Raw genomic sequence first — 26,079 nt, 5'->3', positions numbered from 1 at the left:
ACCCTGCTCCCCCAGACTTCAGGAGCAAGGGAATGAGACAGGAAGGAATGAGATATTAGAAGGGAGTAGGAGGCATCCAGTCTCCCAGTATCCCGATCGGTTTCCCCAACCCAGTCAGGGTCACTGCCCCCAACCCTTTCCTCCAGTCCACTTCCCCACCCCCAACAATAAATCCTGCCTTTGTCTTTCTCTCCCAGCGCCCCAGTAGGCTGGGGGTCAGAGGTTGGGAGTGAGTGTGTATGTGTAAGGGGAGGGGTCAGTATGCGTAGGAGAAACAGAAGCAAAGAAGGAAGGGGGAACAAGAGGGAGAGATGGTCAGGAACAGCTGGTGGGCAGGCACTGAGGGGCTAGGGAGGAGAGGGGAAAAGGGAAGTGCACCCCCTCCCAGGGGGAATGGGGCCTCTCTGCTTCATTGATTCAGGCTGCAGCATTTGGCCTGCCAACATTCCAAAAGAGCAGCCCAAAATTTCTGGGAAGAGATGGGAAAACATGGGAATGGCCCCCATAGCATGAGGAATGCCAAGGAGATGAGGGAGAGGGGTGGGCTTGAGGCAAAAAAGCTAAGGAAGGTCACCATATAATGGGAATACTGTGGGAATGTGCTGCCCCTTCCCCCAAAATACACATAGGATTTATGGGCCATCAGGACTAGCCTGCCCCAGGAGAGCTAACTTTCCCACAGGGTCTTCAAGCCCCTCTTCTCTCAGACTTCCCCTTTCTTTGGTGTTTCTTTTTACCCTATGCCTTCTCAATCTATTCCTTTCTCAATCTCTTTTGTATTTTTTCCTCTCCCCCCTTTCTTCCTGTTTCTCCATCTGGTAGTCTGTCTCTTCCTTACTCAAACCATCTCCCTAACCTCTTCCTCTCTCCGTATCCCCTTTCAGCCTTCTCTTCCCCCTTTTCCCTTCCTTAGCACCTACAGTTTCAGGAGACCCCAAGAATCAGGTACCACAGAGAACTTTCATGTTGGAGTCACATAAGGGATTCAGGCCAACAGAGTCCAGATCAGAGATTCTTAACCTTTCTTTGTGCGGTGGACTGGTAAAACCAACAAACCCCTTCTCAGAATCATGTTTTTAAACAACTGAAGAAAATGCTAAATTTCAGTTAGAGGTTATTGAAAAAGAAGATGTAATTTTTTTTTTCCCCTTTCAAGTTCATCGACTCCTGAAAAATATCCATAGACTCCTTAGAGGTCCACGGACCCTTGAATGCTTGTCCCGGTGGAAGACACTAAAATAGGGAAGGAGGGAGGAAAGAGACTGCAAGCTAACGTTGAAGGCAGAAAACTTAGAGACGGGTAAGAAAGAGGAGTGGAAGAAGGGATAAAGCAGAGGCAGGGTTCAGTGGGCCGGGAGGTGGTCCCCTGGAGATAGTGGCTGGGAGTTATCCTCCAAGCCAGACTGAGACCTTGGTAGACAAACACAAATAGAGAGCACAAACCCAGACTCTTCTAGGAGCCAGATGCCAGGTCTGAAGAGAGGCAGGTTTTGGCTGGGTCTGGCTAAACTCCAGATACCCTTGTCTCCTCTACAGACAGAAACTAAAGCTGCCTGCCCCTCCCAGACTTCCCCCCTTGCCCTATTCTCCCTCCCCACCCCAATGACATCAGCTTTGGCTGCTTCTGCCCCCAATGGTCCACTGGCTCTGCTGATGACACATCACTGGGGTGAACTAAAGGCAAAGCAAAGACTTCACCAGGGGGAAGAGCAGGGGCTTGGGGAGCCCTTGGGGGGTAGTGGTGAAGAGGAAGAGGGGCCAGCAGCACTGAAAGCAGGGAGGCCTAGGGCTAAGGGACACTGGGGAAAGAGGTAGGGGCTGTGGGGGAACTTGAGGAAAGAGATCTAAGGGGTTTAGGGAGCACTAAATCACCCTGTGGGGGGGATCACCCTGTCTGTGCTCAGTAGGGTGGGGAAAGGGTAGAACTGGGGGGAGGGAGGAGATGAATGGGGGAATTGCCACATCTGGCAGGCAGGTGTTTGGCACAATTAAATCTGCAGTTGATTTCCCAGCCAAAAAAGCTGAGGGTGGGGAGAAGACCTGCCAGAGTCCCCTCAGGGTTGATGGAGGCTAAGTTTATAAAGCTGAATTGAGGAGGGGTGAGAAGACATACACAGAGACAGGCAGAGATGCAGTGAGATGGAAAAAGAAAAAAACCTGACAGAAACAGTCAGACAAAGACAAACTCGAGATGAAAGTCACTTGGTGAGCTGGAACACAGGCATTTGATTCTGTTCTCTAGTCTCCTTCCTCAATCCACTGTGGACAGACCTACTGGGGAATACTGACAGCCAGAAGTAAGACACAGGTGCCAGGAAGGGGCTCTAGTGCTGGTGAGGCAGGAAAGGAGAGCAGTTGGAGGTTTGACTCCTTAAGAAACTGAGGATGGGTCTCATCAGAACCCAGATGTCTGGGCTTCTATAGCTGTGGAGAGCTTTGGGGGACGGGGAGGGGGCCCTCTTAGCAAACAGCAAATCAGTCAGGGTTGAAGGGGTTTGGAGGGAAGAGTTGCATTTCCTAAGCTCAGACAGGAGAGGGCACTGGTAGCTAACCATCAGCCCCGCCGAGCCGTGCCTACCCCATGTCGAGCCCCACATTTTAGATGCAGGAGGGCTGGGGAGGATAATGGGAGCTGGTCCAATTCCTAAGGCTTCCTCAGCACGCCCCCCCTGCCCAGCTATGAGACTTCAGAAGGACTGGAGTCAACTGCTCAGAGAGCAGTGTGCCCAAATTACCAAGGGCACCCGAGGCAGATCTCGCCCAGGGTCCCCCTCACTGCTGCTCCCCACAGAGCCCCAAATCCTAAATCCGGCCAGCTTTGTTATACCATCGGTGCCAGTCTCATAGTTCCCGCGCGGGGAAAATCCAACGCTACAACTACATTAGTACTGGGGGGGGGGGATGGTTTCCCCCCAAAACAGAGAAGAGGGAGAACAGGAGTGGGAAGAGAAACAAAGCTTACTCTGTCACCGAGGCAACCATAAAACCTCCAGCTAAATCTATCTTGTGAGCTCACCGCCCCATTAACATGCAGGGCCAGGCTCTGCGCCAGCCCCAGCCACATTCATTTGTGAGAAATAAAGGTGGGGGGAGGGGGCTGGCGAGGAGGGGGAGCGGGGCTCAGGAGGCACAGGGGAGCTTGTGAGAAGAGGTTATTTACACCACCGTCCTGACCTTCTGATGCAGCGCTGGCTCCGATAAATAACCTTCTCAGCACCGTTGGAGGGGGGCAGCCTGTCTGCTGGAGCAGCCCCCATGCAGGTGCACGTCTCCTGGTTACTGATGGCACAGGAAGGAGGCAGCTGGGGGTGGTGGGGAGGGGGCGGGGGAAAGGGGGAGAATTCAGCGCTTCGGACCCCAGAGGGAGGAAAACGCCATCCCCACCCCAGCGCTGGAGCTCATTTCTAGGTGGAGGGACAGGGATGCCGAGGGGGAAAAACCCTGTAAATTATGTTTGGAGAAAGGGGTAAGGGGCATTCCTGAGGCGGGAGGAAGGAGTGCTGAAAGGGTTGGAAGGGGGAGCACAGTAACTATCCAGAAGAGGGGCACCTTCCCCCCAAATACACCAAAGGCAATTCAGAAAAAAAAAAAAGACGCTTTATTCTCAGTCTTGAGCAGCTGCCCTCCATTTCCCAGAGCCTGCCCCTGTCTCCATCTCCTTTTCTGCTCGCCATGTAGCAAATTGCGGGTGGACAGCAATGAATGCTTCAGACTTGGTACAATGGCAGGAGAGGGACCGGAGGTCTGTTTCTTAAGGGGAGCCGATGAGCAAGGTCACATCAAAGGGTGGTGGTCGATCTTCTCCCTTCCCAGGGAACCTCAGAGCTCACTGATTTAACTGAAGGTGACTGTATTTGACAGAAGCTTCACAATGGGAGAACAAAGCTCCAAACCAGCCCCCTCTGGCATCCCCGAAGAGAAATCTTCACTCTAGCCTGAGCCCAGCAGCAAGGGCAATCCTTTTTCTCACTGCCTTTGCCCCCCCCACCCCAAAAGAATCCCATATCCTGCTGCCCAGCAGACCTGAGGAAAGGACAGCAAGATGGGGAAAGGGGTAAGATCAGTTACAAGGCTATAACATTTATCTCCAATGTGCAGGGCCACGATGGGGTCTAAAGAGGATGAGAGACATAAATCTAGTCCCTACCCAAATTCTAATCAGAAAACCCTTCTTCCAGAGACTGGAGGCTGAGTTTTCTCATCCAGAAGACCGCCTGTCCCAGAACTGAGGAACATGGTGAAGGAGACCTCCTTTGTGGGGAGTGGAAATTTACTGGAGATTGACAAGGGGACAGACTCCCAAAATGCAGTCTCTCCCTGGCCATAGAACACTTTGGGCCTATGGGGTTAGAGTTGCAGCAAATAACTGAGGAAAAGCAGTGTCCACCTCTACTGCCACCTTCCTCTCCCAACCCCTATCCTATCCCAGTTAGAGGGTTTTCAGCACCTGCCTTGCCTACCTCTCTCTAAACTGCTTTTCTCCTTTCTCTAGAAGGCTGGGGGTGTTAAGGAGTAAGAGGAAATACATGAGTGACTGATAAAATCTGGGGGCTTCTGGACAGAACTATTCCTCTTCCCCCTGTATTGGGATAAGGGCCAGGGCACATGCAGGATGAGACCAGAAAAGGAAAACAGAATATTCTTCCTAAAGCTTTGATCTGGGGGCACTATCCTAGGGCCCCTGTTCTGTTCCCAGCTCTGCTAGGGTCTGGGTCACTTCCAGAAACATCACTGCTTGAATGGTAGGAGAGATGAGAATGCTAGAAAGGACATGAGCCCTCTCTTTGTTCAATCCTAGTTTTTGGTCTTCAGGATAATTTTGGGAAGAGGAGAAAAGGCAAAAAAAAGTAGTGAGAAGAATAGAAGGCTCTTAGTCCCCTGAAGTGGCCCTGAGACCATCAGTGCAGTACAAGAGGGATAGGGGTGGGGTGGGGAATCACAGTAGACAAATGGCTTGGGGAGGGATCATGGGAGCAGGGCGGGGTAATGGAGTCTTCACCGAAGCAGCGACCACTTGATCTGTTCCTTTGCCGACTGCAATACCTGCAGACACAGGAGTACCCCACAGTGAGAATGTGGCTGGAGAAATGGGACCTTCCCATTTTTCTTGGGATTGAGTTTCCTACTCTCTTTACCTCCCTCCAAACTAAGTTCCCTTAGTTTATAAAGAGATATTAAAACTACTATGGGGGTTATGGGAAGCCATATCCAGTTCTAAGATGCAGGGCAGTTGTGGATAGCACATTAGTTTTCTGAACCCTTCAATGAAAAAAAAAGACCATATAAGCTGGAGAAAATGCCAAGAAAAATAGGCTGTAAGGTACAATTCCTGATAAAAATTCCCAGCAGGCAGAAAACATAGTCCCTCCCCTCTATCAGGTACAAGGAAGGATGGATCTGTCAAACCTGCACATTCTGGAATGTGCATTCCCAGCTTTGCCCTCATTTGAATAATAAGAGAGAACACAAAGACCATCTGCTTAAGGCAAGCTTCTGCTGGGGAGTAAATCACAGGGTGAGGCTGCAGGCTGGGAAGGTCTGAAGGGTACAGAGAAAGGTGGAGAGCCATCGGTCACAGAAAAGTGGGGTGTGGGTTGTAGGGGAAGGAGAATGGGCAATGCCAATGGAGAGCATGTCTCAGTTCTCTGCAACGGTGGGGGCTGAGGGAGGATGGAGGCTGTCTTACTCTATGGCAGATTCCTCATCTCCCATCTCTCCCAAGGACTGGTGAGTGGTGGTGGTGGGGGGTAGAGTACCTAGTCCTAGCTAGAAGTAAAAGAGGGGAGGCAGGAACATACCTGAGACACAGTCTGCTCTGTAAGGGGTACATCTTCACCCTATAACAGAGAGAGACAGTCAGAGTACAAAGCTACAAGGAAAGGAGCCTAACAGGCTGGGGAAGGGGGGGGAAGGAGTAGGGATGGGATGAAAGATAACTTTGACTCTGTCCTTCCCCCCACTACAGAGAAAGGGGTATAAAACAGGCTGTACCTTCTCATAGGGACAGATCTGATTAAGGGAACTCATTTTACCCATCCCCCTGCTTTAGGGGCAGTATGACCTTATAAAAGACCCAGCCCACCTGGGTTTTCTGATCTCCATTTCCCTCAGCCTATGGTGGGAGAGGGGTGCTGACTTCCCAGTTAGAGAAAATTTTTCCATGAATATCAATCTCATTTGGGGAAGGGATGAGGGGAGGGCTGGGAGAGCTGGGGGGGTATAGTTTAATGGATCCTGCAAGGCCTAATGGGTAACGACAGCATGTTAATTTGAATAAACTGCTGCAACAGCAGCCCAAGAAGGGAAGGGGGGGAGTGAGGGTGGGGTGGGGGAAGACCCTCCCTCTTTCCACATGGAGACATATGTTAGAGAAGAAGATTAAACTATGCAAATGGAGCCTGTGGCAGTTAAGGGAGAAGACGTTTCCCATTACCCAGCACTGTCAGCTTCTGCTTTTCGGAGGTCAGAGTCAGGACATTCCTGAATGGGGAGTCAGATTTGCCTCCCCAAGTCCTCCATTCCTTCACTATAACTTGCTATTGTGATGTTCTTGCACCTGCCCCCGGAGCTAAGTACAAGGACATGTCCTCTGTACCCTAAATGTCCCCTTTTTAGGATTTCTAGCAAAAGGAAAGAAGCAGAGAAAGGCTTCTTGCTAGAAAGTCTAGAAAAGGTGATTCAGCAGGTCAATCTGAGTTTCCGAGATTTGTAAACAAAGGTAAAGGTTCCACCTATGTGAGGTGGTTGGGATGTTGTCCCATCTCCAAAGCTCGGAATACTATGGCTTCATTCATTCATTTAAATATTCATTGAGCAGCTATGACACACAAAGTGAATTGGGTTTAAGTGAGGGAGGGCTCTACAAGGTCACCAGCCTCACTTTAGCCTCCGGAGTAGATCAGGCCAACTGAAGAATTCCCTTGCATGACAAGGCATCACCTCCCTGATGTCATAGTCCTCTTTGAGAATGAAGGACAAAGAGCAGCAAGCAACAGCAACAGCCAAGCACTGAGCAGCTTCAAGATGTGAGGGGCCTTAGTTCTGTTTAGCATTAAAGAGAAAGGCCTTCCTTCCCCTTCTCTGTGGCATAGGAGGAGAGGGGAATGGAAATGCAGGAAGGGAAGGCTTTTGAGTCTGAGCGCTCAGACAGGGTTAAATCAGAAACCATTCAGGTGTGCAATAAGTCTGGCCCTGCAGGGCAGGAAGGCACTTACCCGTAACGCTACTCTGTGTACCACCTGCTGGGGGTCACTCTCTAGAATCACCCTGTGGAGATAAACAGGAAAATTCCGCCCACTGTGCCCAGGAAAAGACCCACCCAGGAAAGCCAGGGACATCTCCACTGACACAATGCTTTATTTACCTTTTTTTGGAGGGCAATTGGGGTTAAGTAATTTGCCCAAGGTTACACGGCTAGTTTTTTTTTGTGTGTGTGTGTGTGGTGTTGTGTCTGAGGCCAGAACCAAACTCGGGTCCTCCTGACTCCAGGGCCAGCGCTCTACTCTCTGTGCCACTCACTGCACCACCTAGCCACCCCGACACAATGCTTTATCATCAGAGGAGAATTACGGGTCTCTGATTTGAGGATGAGAGCAGTCCCCTCCTTTTCCAACCCAGAGCCAGCCCATAAGACTCACCCTCCATCTACGATCTCATCTACAGCCAGGAAGAGGCCTTCCATGTTCTCTAGCAATGCTCGCTTCTCAACATTCTTCCTGGGTGCAAAAGAAGAGAAGGAAGCCAGGTCATAGGAAGGAGGACTCTGGGGATACCAGCTATAATGAGGCCCCCAAACTAGGCTGTAGAGTTCCTCAATCTTTTCAAGATGAACAAAGAACCCCTCAGCCACCGCCCACCACCCACCCAGATGGGAGTGGGGGCAAGAAGAGAAAGAGAATGCACCTTCTCACAACCTAGTTCTTTTACCAACCGTACATTAATGTGCCTGTTTTCCCAAAGCCCCTCCAACACTTTTCATTTTCCCGTTCTGCCAGTCTGATGGGAGTGAGGGGGAACCTCAGAGTTGTCGCGTTTGCGTTTCTCTTAATTATTGGTGATCAGGGGCATTTTTTTATATGGCTAGAAAGATAGCTTGGATTTCTTCCCTCAAGAACTACCTGCCCACATCCTTTATCCATTTATCAATCGGGGAGTGGCTCTTGTCTTAATAAATTTGACTTACAAATCACTTAATTTTACAGATAAAGAAACTGAGGAAGGAACCAACTTGCCCCAGGTCAAATGCCTCAGATAATAACAGCCAGCATTTATTCAGCACTCCCCGGTCTGTAAGGTGCTTAACAAGGGTTATCTCACTCTCCACAAGTGCTCACAGAAGTAGGCACTGTTATCTTCCCCAGTTTAGTGGGAGGAAACTGAAAGGGTCCCAAAGCGAAGAGTCTCTCGGCCATCTGACTGCTGGAGGTGACAGGCGCAGTGCTCCTCCCACAATGGCCCCGGCTCTTCCCTCTCTTCTTTACCCTTCCACATTGGTTTCCTAACACAGAATCAGGGATTATCAAGCCTGTCCTACTGAAGACAAGGCTGATCCCTCCTTCCTTCCCTCCCTACCTTGGGAAGATGCCATCTCTCCATATCCCTTCTACAACATTTCTGAAAGATGATTTCAAGAGCCTGAGGTCGCCTGGTTGATTTTGGCTCTGTTAGTCGAATTCCTTCTGTCACCCCAAACATCTGCCCTCCACAGCCACCCAGAGAATCCCTGTCCATGGGACAGCCTTTCCAATCTCCAGCTGCACACACAGGGCCCCTAACTCTTTGCTTTTCTAGACTAAACACCTCCAGGGCATCAGCTCATCTTTCTAAGACAGGATTCTGAGACTCAAGAGTTATCCTGATGACCCTCCCTTAGTACCACATGGCGGCTTGTCAGCATTCTCCTCAGAACAAAACACAATGTTCCAGATGTGACCTGACTGGGGAAGGCTGGGGCAGCCCTGTGATCCCCTTGTTCTAGACTTGATATCTTTGTTACCATCATCTGTGACCAAGTTAAACCCTTCAGCTGCCAGATCACACTGTAGACTCACAGTGAGCCTGCAGTGACCTAAAACCCTAAGTGGACACAGAGGGGAAATAAAAGGAGATCCAACTTCAATGGAGTTCATCTATTTCCACTACCCTCCACATGTAGCTCCCCAAAGACCTTATCTAAGAGTGGGATCTCAGAGCCCCAAAGGAGTCTAAGCACGTAGGCCAGGTATGTGTGAGGGGTGAAGTGAGGAGTCCCAAGTCACACCTGAGTCGAGGCCCCCTGACTGAACTGAATTTGGTTCTGAGCACGTCTGGCCAGCAGCATCAGTCCGCTGGATCCTGTCTTTCGATCTCTCCTGATCTACTCTTTCATCTGGAAGCTGAATCACCATCTTCCTGAACAAAAGGGAGTCATACACCACCTGCTTTGTCTATAATGGACAAAGATGGAACTGAGGCCCCTCGAGATTTTAAGAAAAGAAGCCAATGTCTATCCGTGCCCACTGCAAGGGAGACAGCTTGACCACGTGGGGCTGAAAGGGAAGGGAGGCTATCTACTGAGGACTCATGGGTGCTACTCAGGTCACTGCCACCCTCTCCTCCAAAGTCCTGGAGTTCCACACCACAGCCTTCTGTCTGCTCTTCCTTTAAAGGGCTTCTCATACTGTTCTGATCCATATCCTCCACATGAATCCAGTTAGGCAAGAAGAGCAGGGCAAGGGCACCCCTATTCCACTAAAGGGGAAAACCGGATGTCAGCAGGCAGAAATGACACAGCCAAATCGGGCCAAGGCTCCGAGTATCAAACCCTTGTCCATTAATGCCTTCTCTGGACCAGTCTTTCTTTTTTCCTTCCCATGGGGCGAGACTGAGACCTAGCGAAGAGGAGGTAGCAGGTAATACAAAGAAAACTGAGCTGATAAACAGAAGGTGTGGATTCACAGACCTGGGTCTGGGATAATGAGCAAATCTCACAGCCTGAGCCTTATTTGTAAACTAGAGATACTAGAGATAATATCACCTCATTCGAGCATCAGGGAATGGAGGGCGCACATAAAGCCCTCTGTGAAGTGCACAACACTCCGGAAGCATAAGCCATCATTCATCAAGGTACAAGGGCTCTATGAGTGCGACATACAAAGGCTGATGCAAATTCAGCCAAGGCCGCTCCTGTCTTTAGACTGAGACTATGTGTCCCAATCTTAACTGACAGGGTAGATCTTCCTCATTCCTAGGAGCTTCAGCCCCCTGGGTCCTCAAGGGCAGCCATATGCTCTCCCCCAAACCCCCAGACACAGACTGGCTTACCTCAGCATCTGGCTCAAAGAGTCAAAGAGGCAGTTGAGAACGGCCATTAGCATCAGCTGTGGGAGCAAAGAGAGGAAGGCAGAGGTTTGGTGAGGGGCCCAGAAACCATCAGCTCTCTCTGAGAGCTACATTTCCTAATGGTGTTGAGAGAAATGGCTCACATGGAGAAGGCCTGAAGGACAGGGACTGGGGACGAGGGAGAAGATTCTGTGACCTTTAGCCACTCTCACCCAGAACACCTAGCCTGAACCCTCCAGTTATGCCTTGGACTTCAGGGGTCCTCAACTGGGGTGACTGGGTGGAAGGTCTGACCTCAGTCTGTGAGGAATGATGAACTGTTCTTCCCATGTCCCCTCCATCCACAAGATGATACATTAAGGTGAAACACTGTGCTGCAACCAGAGGAGCAGGTTCATCACCAGCACGGCCCAAGGACTGGACAAACTGACCAGATTCCAGCAAGGTTGGCCATTTCAAAGTTTGGAAAAGACTCCTTCATCACTTTACTTTTCTGGTCCTGATAAAGCATGCTGATAGCCACTCACCATCAAAGAGCTTGTATATTGCACACAGAAGCAAATGGTTAAAATGTGGACAGTGCTTCCTATTTGAAGGTGACAATTTTGGGAAGACCTTTCTTCTTGGTCCATTCTCTGAATTTCTTTATGAGGCTAACTTCTATTAATGTAGCACAATGAAAAAAGCACCAGGCGAGCATCAGAAGCCATGGGTTCACAGCCTGACTGCCATTTATTAGCTATGTGACCTCTGAGCTCAATTTCCTCAAATGTAAAACGGAGAAAATACTACTTGTATTCTTACACCTCCCATGGAGATTAATAATAATAATAATAAATAAGAGGATACAAAGTATTTCATAAACCTTCAAGCTGACATAGTAATAGTTATCAATCAAGGCCTCTTCCAACATCTCATTCTGGTTTGTAGGCGACTCCCAAAGCTTATGTTAACAGAGCACAAGCTGGGGGGAATGAATGTGGGCCAGTCTGATGGCCTCCACCACCCAAGGACCTGGCTAAGTTTGGAGAGGCTAATTACCAGAAGGCTAGCTATGGCAACTAATGAAGAACAGACAGCAGCCCACATTTCTATGGCACTCGAAAGTTTACAAGCTTTTTTTTTTTTTTTTACAACAGTCCAGTGAGGTAGATATTATTCTGTCAATATTACTATCCCCATTCTACAGATGAGGAAACTAAGCTCAGAGAGGCTAAGGGACCTGCTTAGGACTGCACAGCCAGTGACTGTTCTAGACAGCTCCTAGGTCTCCAGCCTTCCAGCTAAGTTCTCTTCCCTGGACCTCACTGTTTCTGCTACAGGGGGCAGGGGGGCTGGGGACCCACCCTCAGCTGATGAAGGGTACCTGCAACTGAGAAATCACTGATATTCAAAATATCAAATAAATGTGAGATACTGTGAATACTGACTTCATCGGGCCCGTGCAAAGTAGCCAGGGTGCTGAAAGTGCTACAGGTTGGGAAGGGAAAAGAGGGATGGCCCAACAGGTAGACTCAGAGTCAACGATCCAGGGATGGAGGGACCTCACCTCATTTTCATAGGAGCTGCCAATCACGTAGAAGTAGAGGTCGATGCTGCCTTTGTATACCACAGTCAGGCCTTCCAAGAGGGCAATCTCACCTGGAGAGCAGACAGAGGGATGACCTGAGGGCCCAGGGCAATGAAAGGAGTTGCTGGGAGGAACTACCATGCAGGGACCCAAAAAACTTAAAAGACCTGTTGGTGTACAGTTGCCTCAAAGGGCCTGAGCAAGGCAGGGGGGAAAGCTTCTAAAATCAAGTTATTTCTCCCCTCTGGAGACAGGGGTTGGGGGTGGGAGGGTGGAGCCAAGGGGAGTTCAACCAGATCCTCCCACTGCGTCCCCATATTTCCTTCCTTGTGGATGAGGTGAGCCAGTCAATCCTTTGGAGGTGAAAATGCAGAGCGGTCACCTTTACAGACTTCCATTTACCTGCCCTAATGGATGCGGTACAATAAGCAGAGCTGCAGTTAAATTTGTCAAGTGAGGCTCATAAATCCAGGGAGCAGACAGGTAGCTAACAGCCAACCTTCCAGTACAGTATTCCCGAGTGAGGTACACTCACCTCCCCATTCCATTTCTGAAGAGTTTATTATTGGGGAGGAATGGGGGGGGGGAGGCTGAGCGGCAGCTTCCTCTTCTCCTCTGGTGCAGCAGCCCCACCTCTCTGCCCCTGCTGCCTATCCTGGCTCCCCTGGCTCCAGAGGGCTGGGAGGGAAACCACCTACTGTCAGTCCGGTGGGTCTTGTTGAAAATGTTCTTCTCAAAAGCCTTCTGCTCCTTGACGCTGGGGTACGTGTCGTCATAGTACTGGTGGGAGGAAGAGGAAGGGGCAGTCAGAAAAATTGGGCAAGGCGGTAGAGTGCCTTGGGAAGGATGACTGAGTGCTGCTGGCTTTGCTTCTGGGGTCCTGGACTACTGCATTTTAACACCTGACACTCCTCCATCTCATGCCCCCTGCCCCCACCCCCCACCCCCAGCTTAGGAGAAGGGAGCAGCAAATGGAAGAGAGGACACTGAAAACAGAGAGAAACAGACACTTAGCCAAAAAAAGGAGGGGCAAGGAAAAGGCAGAGTCACCTTGGACACTTCTGCTGAAGGGCAGAGGGAGAGGAGCCATCCCACAAAAGTCCCCAGTGCAGGGGTCCCACCAGAAGCAATGGCTTCATAAGGCAGCTGAAAAGGTTTGGCTCCTTCCCACACCCTGAGCAAGAGTTCCTGGGCCCATTCCAGTCAAGTTTTTCCTGGGAGCTGCTGCAGCGCCGGCAGAAATGTCAGCTTGGCCCCTTCTGATTTCCAGGGAGCTCAATAAACACTGTGCCTTTGTCACCAACAGGCACAAAAGACCCTGGGAGATAGTGATACATGTCTCTCTCAGATCCGAGTCCTCACTCATCACTACAGGGAGCTAAGGCTTTGGGAAAGGCTTTGAGAACCTCCCAAATGAGAAGCAAACCATTCCCTTTTCTTTCCCATTTCTCCAGATCTTGACTTCGAAAAGCAATTGAATCAGGAGCCAATTTGACACATTACTGAGCCCACTGACAGGGGGGCAGGGACCCGGACTGCGCCAATCCGTCGCAGTCAGCTGAAGACCTATGACAGATCTGGCATTTAGTAACTGGATAACTGTTTCAAAAGGTGTCCTGCATAGTTACATCCAATTACAGGGAAGAACAGCTGGTGAATTCTAAACTAATCTCTACCTGCTGATTGATTTATGCTGTGCTCACCCAGAGTTAATACACCAGGGACAGAAGGAATTTCTCCAGAAGGGGGAGAAGGTAGTTGGGGGGGGGGGTGGAACAAGGGAAGGAGAAGCTGTATCCTTTCCTTCCCATTCACCAGATCCAAAACACTATGCTGGGATGGGTGAAGGGTAATTGTGCCAATGGTGACTCTAGACACAAAGCTAGAAACCTGGGCTTACACGTAAAGGGTGGGAGGTAGGCACAGGAACCCTGAGGTTCTGGGCACTTTTGAGTTTCCCTATAGATAATTTTTGTTCAGATTGTGATACTTCTCTCCATTTGGGAAGAAATCAAAGATGCAGCATGCATCCTCTCCAGTGTGAAAGGAGAAAATAAACAGGTTAAAGGAGGGGACAAAAGGGCAGAGAAAACGAGGTGGAGTAAGAGCACCTGTGAGGAAATAGCTGGAGAGCTAGGTGGCAAGGAGGGGAGGGAGACGGCAGGGGCAGCATTCTCCATGGGTATAAATCTGCCTGTGTTCTCACCTTGGCAAAGAGCCGCTCTCCATCATTGTCCAGGATCAGGATGGCTTTGACTGTGTACAGGGAAGGTTCCTGAAGAGACAGGGATTGCTTTTAGTTGCAGGGGTTCTCACCAATGCTGACAACCCAGATCCCACCCCTCTCTCCTACTGGGATGTTGGCATAGGATTTTAGTGTCCTTGCAAGTCCCCTATCCCAGGTTCATCCCAAATAAAAGCCCCCAGATCACAGGGAGTGGGGGAATCGGTGAAAAGAGACTGAGCATGACTGAAGGGTATATACACAGAGTTAAGAATTGTAGGGGACCATTTTAGTAGAAAGTTCTCAATAAGCATCAGAAACATTTCCCCAGAGAAAAGCCCAAGGCAGGTCCTGGTCACCACTGAGCAATGAGCAAGGCAGGTCAGAGAGGTTATTCTATTCAATAAACATGCTGAACCCTATTCTCGGGGCCTCCCCAACCCCCCCAACCTACCACCCACACACAATCACCAAAGGTCAATCAGAAATATTCTTTGCTGTGGGATCAACAAGGGCTGCAGAGGAGAAATTCAGGATGAGGTCGAGCATACCCAGTATGCTCTGGCTGCAGCAGCAATGCAGACCTACAGTGCGGCAGCAATGCGGAGGAGGAAAGTAACCCTTAACAAAGCCACTTCCATTCTGAACTAAGGGGAACTGAGGTGCTGGAGAGCTTATTCACTCGCACTCGGGGAGACAGACACACACATACTCTCTCCTCTGACGGTAGTGGCCCCCCTCTAACTGTAATGCTACCTCGGATTCCTGGGGCAGTTTCTTGTGCCTCCCCTACCATCCCAATCTTTCACTGGGGACCCCAATCACCACCACCAAAACAGCAGGTACAAAGGCTGGCCTGAACTTCTGGGTTTATGAATTAAAGAGGAGAGCTATCTGAGGAAGACTGAGAGGCAACGAGAAAGGGAGTTTCCTTTCACTCTGAGCTGCCAAGCGCTAAGTGCACCAGTTTCTTTGTGAAGGAAGGCCAGCCTTGAAGAAGGCATCCAAGGAACCACTCATTTCTTTACTGCAAACATAAAGTAACTCCCCGCAGCCACAGAGGCCTGAGAAGCTTTCAGGAAACTGGCTCCTTGGGGGTGGGGCAAAGAGTAAGTGTAGAAGGGGCTCCTAGACACCTATGACTTCACTCTCATCAGCACCTTCACATTGGTGCCCCAGTGTTTGTGAAGAAGCTGATAACGACTATGAGGTAAAAACAAAAGGATTCAATAAAAAAAAAAAAAGGATAGTGCCTGGCCTTGCCTAGAAAACCCCCACCCAGTTCGAGAAGGGGCCAGGCCCATCCTCCCAACAAGCCCGGCTTCTGTCAGAGGCTAACAAGAACATAATAGAAGGAAGGGGGAAAGAGAGCAAAGAGCCTGATGCTTCTGTGGAGGTAAAGTGCTGAAACAGGCCTCTAAGGGCCTCTGCAGCAAGCCTGAACCGAGGGGATAGGGATGATCTGGGAGAAAGTAAAGGGCATGCAGTCTGTAAGCAGTAAGACACACTCAGTAAGAGTAAGAGCTGAGGGGTCTGAGGCTGGTTCTACACCCACATCTCCAAATTCAGACGGACCTGGGCACATTTACCTGTCTAGGTACATCAAATAGTTACCCATCATTACTGTCAACCCCAATTTTGATCATGTAGAAAAGGCAACTGCTCTCCACCTCTGCCAAACCCTAACAAAATTCCCATAGCCACTTTCCAGACAGGAATCCCTATGGTTGTAGAACACTGGAAACAAGGGAGCTCTGTGATCGGTGGGTTCCTAAAATCTTCACCACCCTTGGGGACCTTTGAATCCTACCTATTGTTTTCAACCACAGAGAAAAGGGCCTATGAAACTGGCTCCTCTCTTAAAGACTTTCTCTGTGGCAAATTAGTGCTCTACTATACGAAGGCTCTGTAAAGAGAGAAGGTCCTACAAAGAAGTGTGCTTGTTCAAACTGAAAAGAAGTTGAAACAAAGCAAGGAACTGAATTGTCCAGGTGATGTCTCCCCAGTGGCAATCTCAATCCCCACCTTAATTCTCAACTTTGCTTTGAAGCAAGCAGTGTCCCCCCAAGAGCTCCCTGTGCTAGTCTGACTCTTGCCTGGTGGGCTCTTGGGGCTGAGCCCTCACCTCTCAACAGCAGAAGGACCCAGAGTTCTCCTGCCATGAAGCAGACGATCTAAGCCTCCAGAAGTCATTACTGATAATGTCATTTCATATGAAGTTTTTGCAGAAGGGCAGGTTTATAAATAACTGCCTGCTATCAGGAAGGACTGTGCTTCCTGCACAATGGGCCATGCTTGACCTTTGGACAGAGGCTAAGGAATGGCTGCTGAGATAGCACTGCTGGCCTGTGGAGATGTTGGGAGGATTGAGAAGTCTGTCCTTCTGCTCCACTCCCTCCAGACAGACAGCTGCTCGAAAGCTTTCGAGACAAAGTTCTGTGATGCACTGACTTTCAGAGAGCCACAGTCTGAGTGTATAACAGAACTTCACCTCAAATGCTAATGATGCCTGGAAAATGGTGGGTGGAAGAAGTTGAGGGGGAGCCCAGGAGGCAGAGAGCTTTTCAGACAGGCACAGGCCTCTCAAGGAAGCTACTGGGATGCTCTCTCCAGCACAGCTGAAACAACGGGCAAGTAAGGCTTTGATCTCAACTGCAGGGCTGGTGGCAAGCACCAGCACCTTGCACACACGCCCTCTGCAGTGCAGAGGAGGCCAGCGGGTCAGGTATTCCCAATGCTGCCCCCTATGGGTCTCACAGTCCACCACAGCCACACTTCTTAACCCTTTCTTTGCCAGGCTTCAATAAGCAGAGGAGACAGCTCTGAGACAGACTAGAGAAATCTGAAGAGACATTTGAGTGGACCTCATCATTTAGCATATGTGTGATTTGTCTAAAGTTAGTGCTGGTGAGCAGCACACTCGAGGCTGATTTAAGTTCATTTCATGCTGAGTAAGGACCTTGATGTGACAGCTGAGAGGCCACAGGTCCATAACTAATTAACTGATCTATCCATGAGAAGAGGAGGGAGGAGTGACTGAAAAATGGGGGAATGCCATCCAAATGGCAGTAGAGAAAAAGTGAGGGCTGGAGGCAGGGCTGAGCCAGCTCCCCCCACCCCATGAAGGCAGTCAGGTCCCTCTTACAGAGTTCCCTACCATGAGAGAAAGGACCCCCAGGAACACTACGCTACCACCCCTCTCCTGCCTCTTCCCTGCAGATGAAGGAGCACCTAGGTCCATCAAAACAACAGGAAAAGTATGTGCAGGATGGGGAGGCCTGAGCTCCAATCCTAAGCCTGCGTGGCCAGGCCAAATGCCTCTCTTTTTGCCTACTTTTTTCTTCTACCAAACTGAAGCTCCTCCAAATTCAGCCTTTGCTTGCCCCTAGAAGGGGGCAGACTTTACCCACCAGAGGCCCTTGTCCAGCCACAGGGATCCCAGAAGAAGAGTCCTCATGCATCTTCTTCAAGTGACACCGACTTATATCAGACCAAAAACTGGTCAGAAGAGGAAACTAAGAAAAGGCCTGTAGGAGAATGGAAGACCCAAGGAGATCAAATGACTTGCCCAAGATCACACAGAGAGGAAGTGGGATGTAGGATTTGAACCGAGGTTCTCTGACTTGAGAGTGAGTGTTCTTACCATACAGCATTTGTTAAGTACCTACTATGTGCCAGGTTTTGTGCTGGACAGTGAGGAGATAAAGACAACAATGAACGAGTCCTTGCTCTTAAGGACTTACATTGCATTTCTTGGGGTGGGAGGGGGCAACAACACGTAAATACAAAATTAAACACAAAATACACACAAAGTAATCTTTAGGGGAAGAGCAAAGATAATACTCCTGAAAGAGGCAGCACCTGACAAAAGCCAAGGAGCCTACAAGACCAGTGCTGAGAAAGCAGAAGATTGCAGGACCAAGGGTGTGCCAGGGAGGTGGGAGGGGTGTGTGTGTGTGTGTGTGTGTGTGTGTGTGTGTGTGTGTGTGTGTGTGTGTGTGTGTGTGTGTGTGTGTGTGTTTCTCTTTCTGTCTCCATACACATACACACATGTATAAGCAGGCCAGGTCGGTGAATGATTACGAGAGTAAGGGAGAGTGCTGTACAGTAACATGGACAGCTAGGCTGCAGCCATTGTGCACTACAGGCTGAGGAGCCAGAGGGAGCCACTGTAGAATCCTGAGCAGGGGGTGACTAGAGTCTTAAAAATATCATTTTGGCACTGTGCAGAGGATGGACTGGGGAGGGGTGAGAAAGGAGGAAAGGAAGCCAATTCAAAGGCTATCACAATAGTCCAGACAAGAAATGATAAGCACCTGAATGATGATGGTGAGTGCATGAATGGAGAGAAGGGGACACATGCAGGATAAACTGTGGAGGCAGAAAGGACAAGCCTCAGCAGTTGATAAGCTACGAAGGGGAAAAGAGAGGTAGAACTGAGACTGCAAATCTGGGGGGCCGGGAGAAATGTTGTTTGAGAATCTTATGGGATATCTTACTGGAGACAGAGGACTGGAGTTGTGTACATACAGAGCTAGGAGTCATCTCCACAAAGAACTGATCAGAACATCAATGAGGGGGGAAGGGACTGTAAACTTCAGAGAGCCACACAATGTGAATTAAGTCTACAGTGTCTGCTGAACGATGGAACGGGAGGAATAAGGACTAAATGGAGGAGCAGCCAGCAGAGGGAGTAAAAGCCAGCCCAAACCAGAGATGGGAACTTGGGAGCTCTGGGCCTCCCCTTCCCACTGGGGCATGAGTTTTAACGATGACTCCAGATGGGAAGGAAAAGAACAGAGATAGGGGATCTCTTCTCTGAAAACTTGTGTGCCACCAACTGCCTATGTAGTGAGACCACCTGAAACATCTATGTTTCATTGTTTCATATGAAATGTTTCATATGAAACATTTATGGTAGTTGACCATAAATTTGCATAGAATCATAAAACTGAGTGGTTAAAAAAGGTGAACAGAGGAGGCAGGAGAAAATGAGTTTTAACTGCAACAGGAGTGACTGGGGTTGGATAACTTGGTGATGGGGGAAGATTTTCTGAAAGGAAAGTGTCCAACAATGGAGTGGAAATAAGGGATACTAGCTTAGAGAAAAGCTGTTCTACCTGTAGGTAAGAAGAGACAAGATGATTGTGGGGGGCCCTACAAGCCCAAGGATGGCATGTATTCATGAGCCAAACCCATCAACTATCCCATGGGACACATTCCAACTTCTGCCCAGTCTTTTGTCATTCCTACTTGAGACAGGAAACTAACATGGGGAAATAGGAGGGACTGATTCATTCTCTCTACAGCCACTTATCAATACTTCACTTCGATGACCACCCTCCAGCTTTCCAGGTTAAAAACCAGAACTCTTAATGATCACATCTACATAAGAGAGTAAAATGAAAAGCAGTGCTAAGCATGGGGATAATTCCAAGCCCAAATCTGTTGTTTTCTTAATTACCTTCTCTCTCTCAGCTTTCCCGGTTCCCTCTCAACTAGCAGCCCCTCCAATACCTTTCCCACCAACCCTGGATAATTCAGGCAGAGCTATCTGACCATCTTAATTAACCAGGTAATTGCCTCTACTTCGTAGGCAGCAGACCTGGCCCCTGAGGAGCCCGTTTTTCTCTAGCCCAGAGGTCTCTCTCTCTGTCTCTTGATCATGTGACTACTTCCCTGGACCTTTGAGGTAATTTACACCTTGCCAGGGACTGGCTCCTTCCCACCACAGTGAGGGAGAGGGGAACAAAATATATAAATACGTCGGAAATCTATAACGAGGTCTTCTCGGAGGGCAAGGCATGAGGAGAGTTAGAAGCTGCATCAATTGCTCTTCAGGGGCTTTAGTTCAAGCTGAGGTCTGCTTCCAGCAATCAACCATTAAAACAAGCCGGCCAGAGTAACAGCACAGTTTATTCTGATCATTTAATTTGAAGTGTCAATAAATTAAACTTCAATCAATTAAACTAGGTGTGCAATAACCCAGATGGACACCCTGACACCAGCATAATCACAATAAAAATTTTTATGGCTGCCAGGGACCTCACCGGGGGCAGTGCTGGCACCGTTCTCGCCCCAGCCAAGAAATATATCTCCACGGTGCGAGAGCGAGGAGATTACTTCTCCTAACTAAATGGAAAGGCCCGGCAGCAGCAAGGACACAGCTGGGAGAGGGGTACAGGGGCTGCCAGGAACTAGATGGGAATGCTTTGGGGGCTTAATGTAATTGATACCTTTGCCGGATCAGGGGAAGGGGAACTCTAGGCCAAGTACCTCCATGGTTAGTGCCAAAGGAATTAGACAAAAAAACCCATCAAGATGATTCAGGAACCAAGGGGCATAGATTAATATCAACCCTTAGGTTCACTGGATTGTTTTCAGTTTCCTTTCTCCCTATATAACCACATCTTCACTGACCTTAAATGGACTAATTTTCTGAACAAGGTGAGGGGCCTTGGGTTTTGTTAACTGTTTGGAAACTATAGCACTATTATGGGGAGAGAAAGATTAAATAGCTCCGGTAGTCTAGATATGGATACTGAAGGAAAAGAGTGAGGATTAAATACAAGAGTCCAAAAGCTAGTGTGGCACAAAAGAAAGTGTTGGATTGGCAATCAGAAACCTAAGTTCAAATCTTAGCTCCGATACTAACTATGCAAATCAGAGCAAGACCCCCTGGACTTCAGTTTACCTGTTTGCAAAGTGGAAGGGACTGGACTGGATGGGTGCTAAGGTACCTTCTCACTCTAAACCAATGATTTATAAGCAAGATGACTCATTGCATAGAAGGGAAGGGTGAGGGAGAGGAGGAAACTGAAACACCATCCTTAAGGTTTTGAAAGGTTACCAATAGAAGATAGTAACCCATTCTTTTTTCCTTCTAATTAGAGCAAAAAGGAAAGGACTGAATTAGCAGTTAACAAGCGGTGAATAATCACAAGACTGACTCAGCCAATTAGATTAAGAATCAGAAATAGGGGAGGATTTTCATTCCTAAAATGATCTAGTACAGGTTAGATGTACTCCTACTGAGAATTCAGAGGCTGGACTGTATTCATCAAGGCCTCTACAAAGCTTTGTTTCCATGAATAAAAACAATGAATGAATGAAAAAGCATCAATTAAGTGTTCACTCTGTGCAGAACACTGTGCTAAGTGCTGGGGATACAAGATTGTCCCAGCCCTCAAAAAGCTCCCAGTCTAATAGGGAAAGGCTGTTCATATTTTTTTGTTTTTTGCTTTTTGGAGGGCAAGTGGGGGTAAATGACTTGCCCAAGGTCACGTGACTAGTTTTTGTCTTAAGTGTCTGAGGCAGGATTTGAACTCAGGTTCTCCTGAACCCAGGGCCAGTGCTCTGTGCCACCTAGCTGCCCCCGACTGTTCATATTAGAATTCAGAAATTGCCACAGCAGGGCAGAGCCTTGCCCAGGAATTCTTTGCTGATGTTAGGTCCAGGGTCGTTCCAAATGAGCAAACCCTATAAAACCTGTGGAAGGGCAGGCAGGTGGTGTATTGGATAGAACACAGGCCTAGAGTCAGGAAGACCTGGGCAAGTCACTGAGCCCTGTTGGCCTCAGTGGTGAGCTGTTTACATCTGTAAAATGAGCTGAAGAAAATGGCAAAGTACTCCAGTATCTTTGCCAAGAAAACTCCAAATGGGGTCACCAAGAGTTGGATAAGACTGAAATGACTAAACAATAACATAAAAACTGGGCTAACAGAAGTACAGACAGAAGAATATGATATACTTAGGTTAAGCACCAAAGTTTCTCCAGATGTTTGGTTGGAGCCCTCAACAAAACCAGGAAGTAATGTGAAAGAGGGAGATAAAAGAGAGAGTTCAGAAAGCAATCTGCCCTTTCCAGGAAGGCAAGGACTATTAAACACTATCCAGGTAAGGCAGTTATTTAGCTCGGCACCACAGAGCGACTTCTCAAGACCAGATGGTGCTGCTCATTAGAGACAGTGAGAAAAAAACAGTGCCTTACTCTTACTGGTAAATATTTCTTGAATTAAAATGAATAGTCAAAAGAATCTGATGAAAGGATTCATTCTAAAGTAAGAAAAGCAAAAATGAATTTTTTTGGTAGGTATACGGCAGCCCTAAAGGGCAAAAAAGAGAGATTCCCAGACAGGAAAGGAAAACCTTGGCTATGAGACTAAGGGAGAAGAAATACTGCAAAAGGTGTTCAAACATTAAAATTTAATGCAAAAAGCTGAAAATTGTGGTAATCTCTGATCCAAGGAAAGGAAAATCAGACAAAAACTGAAGATACTAATGACCAAATAAATAGAAAATTGTTACAGTGCCAAGGAGCACATGCTAATAACGAGTTCCAAAAGAACTGATGTTTTGAGAGGATGACTTTGACATTCAGGGACTCAAGGGAAAGACTATTTAAATAAAAGAGAGAATCTGGGTCTAGGAGAGGGGTGTGAGGTAAAACTGGGGTTTAATTCATAATTTTCCTTTAAGTGAGTTCCTTAGATAAACTCTATCATACCTCAGTTTTCCCTTTTAGCCTCTATCACATAGGTATATATCTGAATAACAAGATGAATGATTCCCAGAGTAAAGGCCAGGGGCACCCATTGCTATACTAGAATATCTGAAGTACAGGAGGAAAGATGCTTCATTGCTTAGAAGGGAAGGGTGAAGGAGAGGAGGAGGAAACCGAACTACCATCTTTAAAGTTTTGAAAGGTTATCAATGGAAGAAAAAGGAAAAACTGAGAGGTACAGAGAAAAGTCGGAGTTGGAAAAAATAATACTTTCAGCCTTCTTATTCAACTACCACATACACATTCTTTTTTTTTTTTTTGCTTTTTGGAGGGCAATTGGGGTTAAGTGACTTGGCCAAGGTCACATGGCTAGTTTTTTGTGTTAAGTGTCTGAGGCCGAATTTGAACTCAGGTCCTCCTGGACTCCAGGGCCGGTGCTCTATTCACTGCCACCTAGCCGCTCCTCACATACACATTCTTGAAAGGGCTCTCTAGGCATCCTCATATTCTCACCTGTCCTTCAAGAAAGACACCTTCTGGAATGAAATAAAGAAAAACAAGTATTCTAATATTTAAAGATCTCCATGAAAGAAGTGATCCCATTCGCCAGTTAGGCACAAAGATGTCCTTTAAGTCTCAAGGAGCATAAAGTTTAAAAAAAAAAAAAACACCTCAATTTTCAAATTTTCTACTTGGACTCTTTCAATTCCAAACTTGTAAGTTTCACAGGTCCTCCATGAAAAGAAACATGCATCCCCTGGACTAAACACCTTGGGGAGAAAAGCGTGGTAATGTGGTGTTCTGATCCCTCAGGATGATCAGAGAGATTAGTTTTTCTCTTTGCTGGGAGTCAGAAGATTATAGCTTGATGCTTCTCGGGGAGGTGGGCTGGAGGCTCAGCTCTAAAAGGAAAGTCCCCAACATATGGACAAGATAACTTGGTCAAGCTCTTCAGGGAGAGGATGCATGGTGGTTTGGTTACCTGGACCTGTTAGGGGGAATGAGAGGAAAGACAAACAGCTCTGCAAGTCTAGCCCCCCTGTACTAATTGCCCTTTGGGCAGAAAGGCCACTTCCGCGTGTGGACAGGCCCTTCCTGTGTAAGTAGGAGAAGCACAAAGGTCATCACTGGGAAGAAAGAAAGCCAGGAACAAGAGCCTGAAAGATGCAGAAACTCCATATGGTCAAAGACCATGCAATGAGGAAGGCCCAGGCCCTGCTCTCTCGGGCAGAAGGAACCACGGGTAGCCTGCGATGACGACACCTTCTGCCCCTCACGATCTGGGGGGGCAGTTTCCAGAAATCCCAGTCACACGGAAAGCACCCCAGGGCTCAGAACTGCTAGTAAGGGGTGAGGAGTGGGGCGGGGGCGCCTCATCCTGGTCTCCAGAAGACCAGGGCTGCTCCATGGGTTCCTCCTGCTTCACCCTCCAAAATCACGGCCCCCGACTTGTCCGGACCCTACTGCCAGCGCGCTCCCTCCCCCGGCCGCGCCTTCTACTCGAGCCCGGGGTTTCAGCCAGGGCACTAGGCCGCACATTCCGTGCAAGATACGAGGCGACGCCAATCCCCTGGAGAAGTTCCTGAACATCCCTTCCCACGGCCCGCTCCAATGCCCCCGTGACTGGGATTTGCCCGAATGCCAGGCCTCCCGAGATACCCTACTGTCCCAGATGCCTCCCCAACTCCTACCAGGATCAACGCCTCCATCTTGCCCCGCAGTTGGTGCCGACGTGGAGCCACGGAGCCGACGAAGCCTCTGATTGGTTGCAGGTCCAGGCACTCCTGACGAATCAAAAGGCAAAGCTTCCCCAGAGAAGGAAGCGATTTCTGCCAGCTCTTTCCAAAACAAGCGCGGGTTCTTGATTGTCATCTTGAAGAGTCAATAGCACAGCCTAAGCCGACCACTGAGGGGGCGGGACGATCGGGAGGGGGCGGTGATTGTTTCCATGGGGATCGGGGAAAGCGGCGACTGCTAAATTTCAATTGGAAGAAGTGAAGCACGTGATTTTCATGAGGCAATTTCCTTCCAAGTCAGCCCAGGGGGTGTTGAGTTGAGAAGTTTTAATACTTCCTTCTTCCTCACCAAGGTGGATTCCCGGGAAGTGTTCCTTGAACCCTTTCTTTGGGGTTCTTGTGGCCTTCCCATAATCCTCCTGGTATCCCGCACTCCTGCTGTAGATTTCAGACAGAAACAAAACCTGAGTTTACAATGTGGATCCAAACTCCGGCCGCTTTTGCTGGGATGTTCACAACATGGTGCACTTTGCACATGTCTTCAGTTTTTTCCGTGTATTGATCAATTAGAATGATTATTTTTCCTCTTTTCATTCAGACGTTTTATCTTTAAAATATTGTTATATTAGAAAATATTGTTATATGGATGGTTCTCTGACAGGGGGCAGGGTAAGAAAATGGGAAAATCGTGGTAATATGAAAAAAGACACTGATACTTTTTTTTAAAAAAGGAAGTTTCAGGGTTTTACATTTATCCTTTATTAAATTTAAATTTATATGATCCTAATCATTCCAGCCTGTCTGCATCTGTTTCCCAGTTCCCTCTTCCATGCATTAGCTATTCTTCCCAACTCATATCAAGCTAATTTAACAAAGCAATCGGATGTTGAACAAACAGTAGTGAGTGGGAGACAGAGCCCTGAAGCACTTTTCTAGGGGAACAGAGGTCTGCAGAGATTATAAATGACCTGCCCTAGGTCCTACAGGTAGTAAATGGCAGAGCTTCAAAGTGAACTCATTTTCTGTAACTTCTGAGTTCATCAGGAAAGTTCCATGTTTTTTGTAATCAACCAAGAATGATAGAGTGAATTCCACATACATAATAGAAAGGGTGTGTGATTTTCTTCTATATGACTTTTCTCCTCTGAAAACAGCTTCTGTCCTTATCTCCTCACTCCTGGAATGTTGCAAGAGACTGCCCCCAGTGGGATCTCTCCCTACTCTGGTCTACTCATCTTTGAAGATCTTTCTAGAGGTCTGACCTCATCACTGCCTGACTCAGTAACACCTGTGGCTCCCTAATTACCTCCAAGATCAAATAGAAAATACTATGCTTTTTAAAGCCCTTCTAAGTCTTATACTTTACTCCCTTCCATATACTCTGTGGACAAGGACTTTCTTGTCAAGGCTTGAGTCAAATTCTTTCTAGGCAGAACCAGTGCTTTTTGCCCTTGAATTTTGAGGTTCCCAGCACCCCTAGACTGCAACAGCCTGATCCATTTTCATGGGCTGACTGTTTGGCTACTATTGGGTAAAGCAAACAATCAGCAGTGTAGTATGGTAGAGGACTTAACTGAGGGTCAGGAGATCTGAACTTGGTGACTCATTAACTAAATGACTTTGAACAAATCCCTTTTCTACCTGAGGCCCCAGTGTAGAAGGAGGAGGTCTAGCTAAATGATCTCCACAATTCCTTTCAGCTTTTTAAAAATTGTCCTGTGAATTA

At 48.2% G+C, this 26,079-nt stretch overlaps 1 protein-coding gene across 1 annotated transcript; it reads right to left on the bottom strand.

The window, feature by feature from the left end:
• Positions 1-3,575: 3,575 nt before the first annotated feature.
• Positions 3,576-24,477, bottom strand: COPZ1 (COPI coat complex subunit zeta 1). The gene is made up of 9 exons (XM_069101294.1): positions 24,309-24,477; positions 14,097-14,165; positions 12,589-12,670; positions 11,870-11,961; positions 10,303-10,358; positions 7,638-7,715; positions 7,215-7,266; positions 5,799-5,837; positions 3,576-5,043 (listed from the first exon to the last, which is right to left on the bottom strand). The coding sequence occupies exons 1-9, from the start codon at positions 24,324-24,326 to the stop codon at positions 4,996-4,998; spliced, it is 534 nt and encodes a 177-aa protein (XP_068957395.1). The 5' UTR covers positions 24,327-24,477; the 3' UTR covers positions 3,576-4,995.
• Positions 24,478-26,079: the final 1,602 nt, after the last annotated feature.

Source organism: Petaurus breviceps, unplaced genomic scaffold (genome assembly GCF_028583685.1).
Source record: "Petaurus breviceps papuanus isolate PSGF00001 unplaced genomic scaffold, PetGlider_PUasm1.0 454, whole genome shotgun sequence".
Lineage (NCBI taxonomy): Eukaryota > Metazoa > Chordata > Mammalia > Diprotodontia > Petauridae > Petaurus > Petaurus breviceps.
This window is presented reverse-complemented; position numbering and strand designations above follow the sequence as displayed.

Coding starts and splice junctions, on each gene's coding strand:
- COPZ1 (XM_069101294.1), bottom strand. Junction 7,716..10,302: donor TCTTTGAGCCAGATGCTGAG/GTAAGCCAGTCT, acceptor TTTTGCACCCAG/GAAGAATGTTGAGAAGCGAG. Junction 5,838..7,214: donor TACACAGAGTAGCGTTACGG/GTAAGTGCCTTC, acceptor TCTCTGTTATAG/GGTGAAGATGTACCCCTTAC.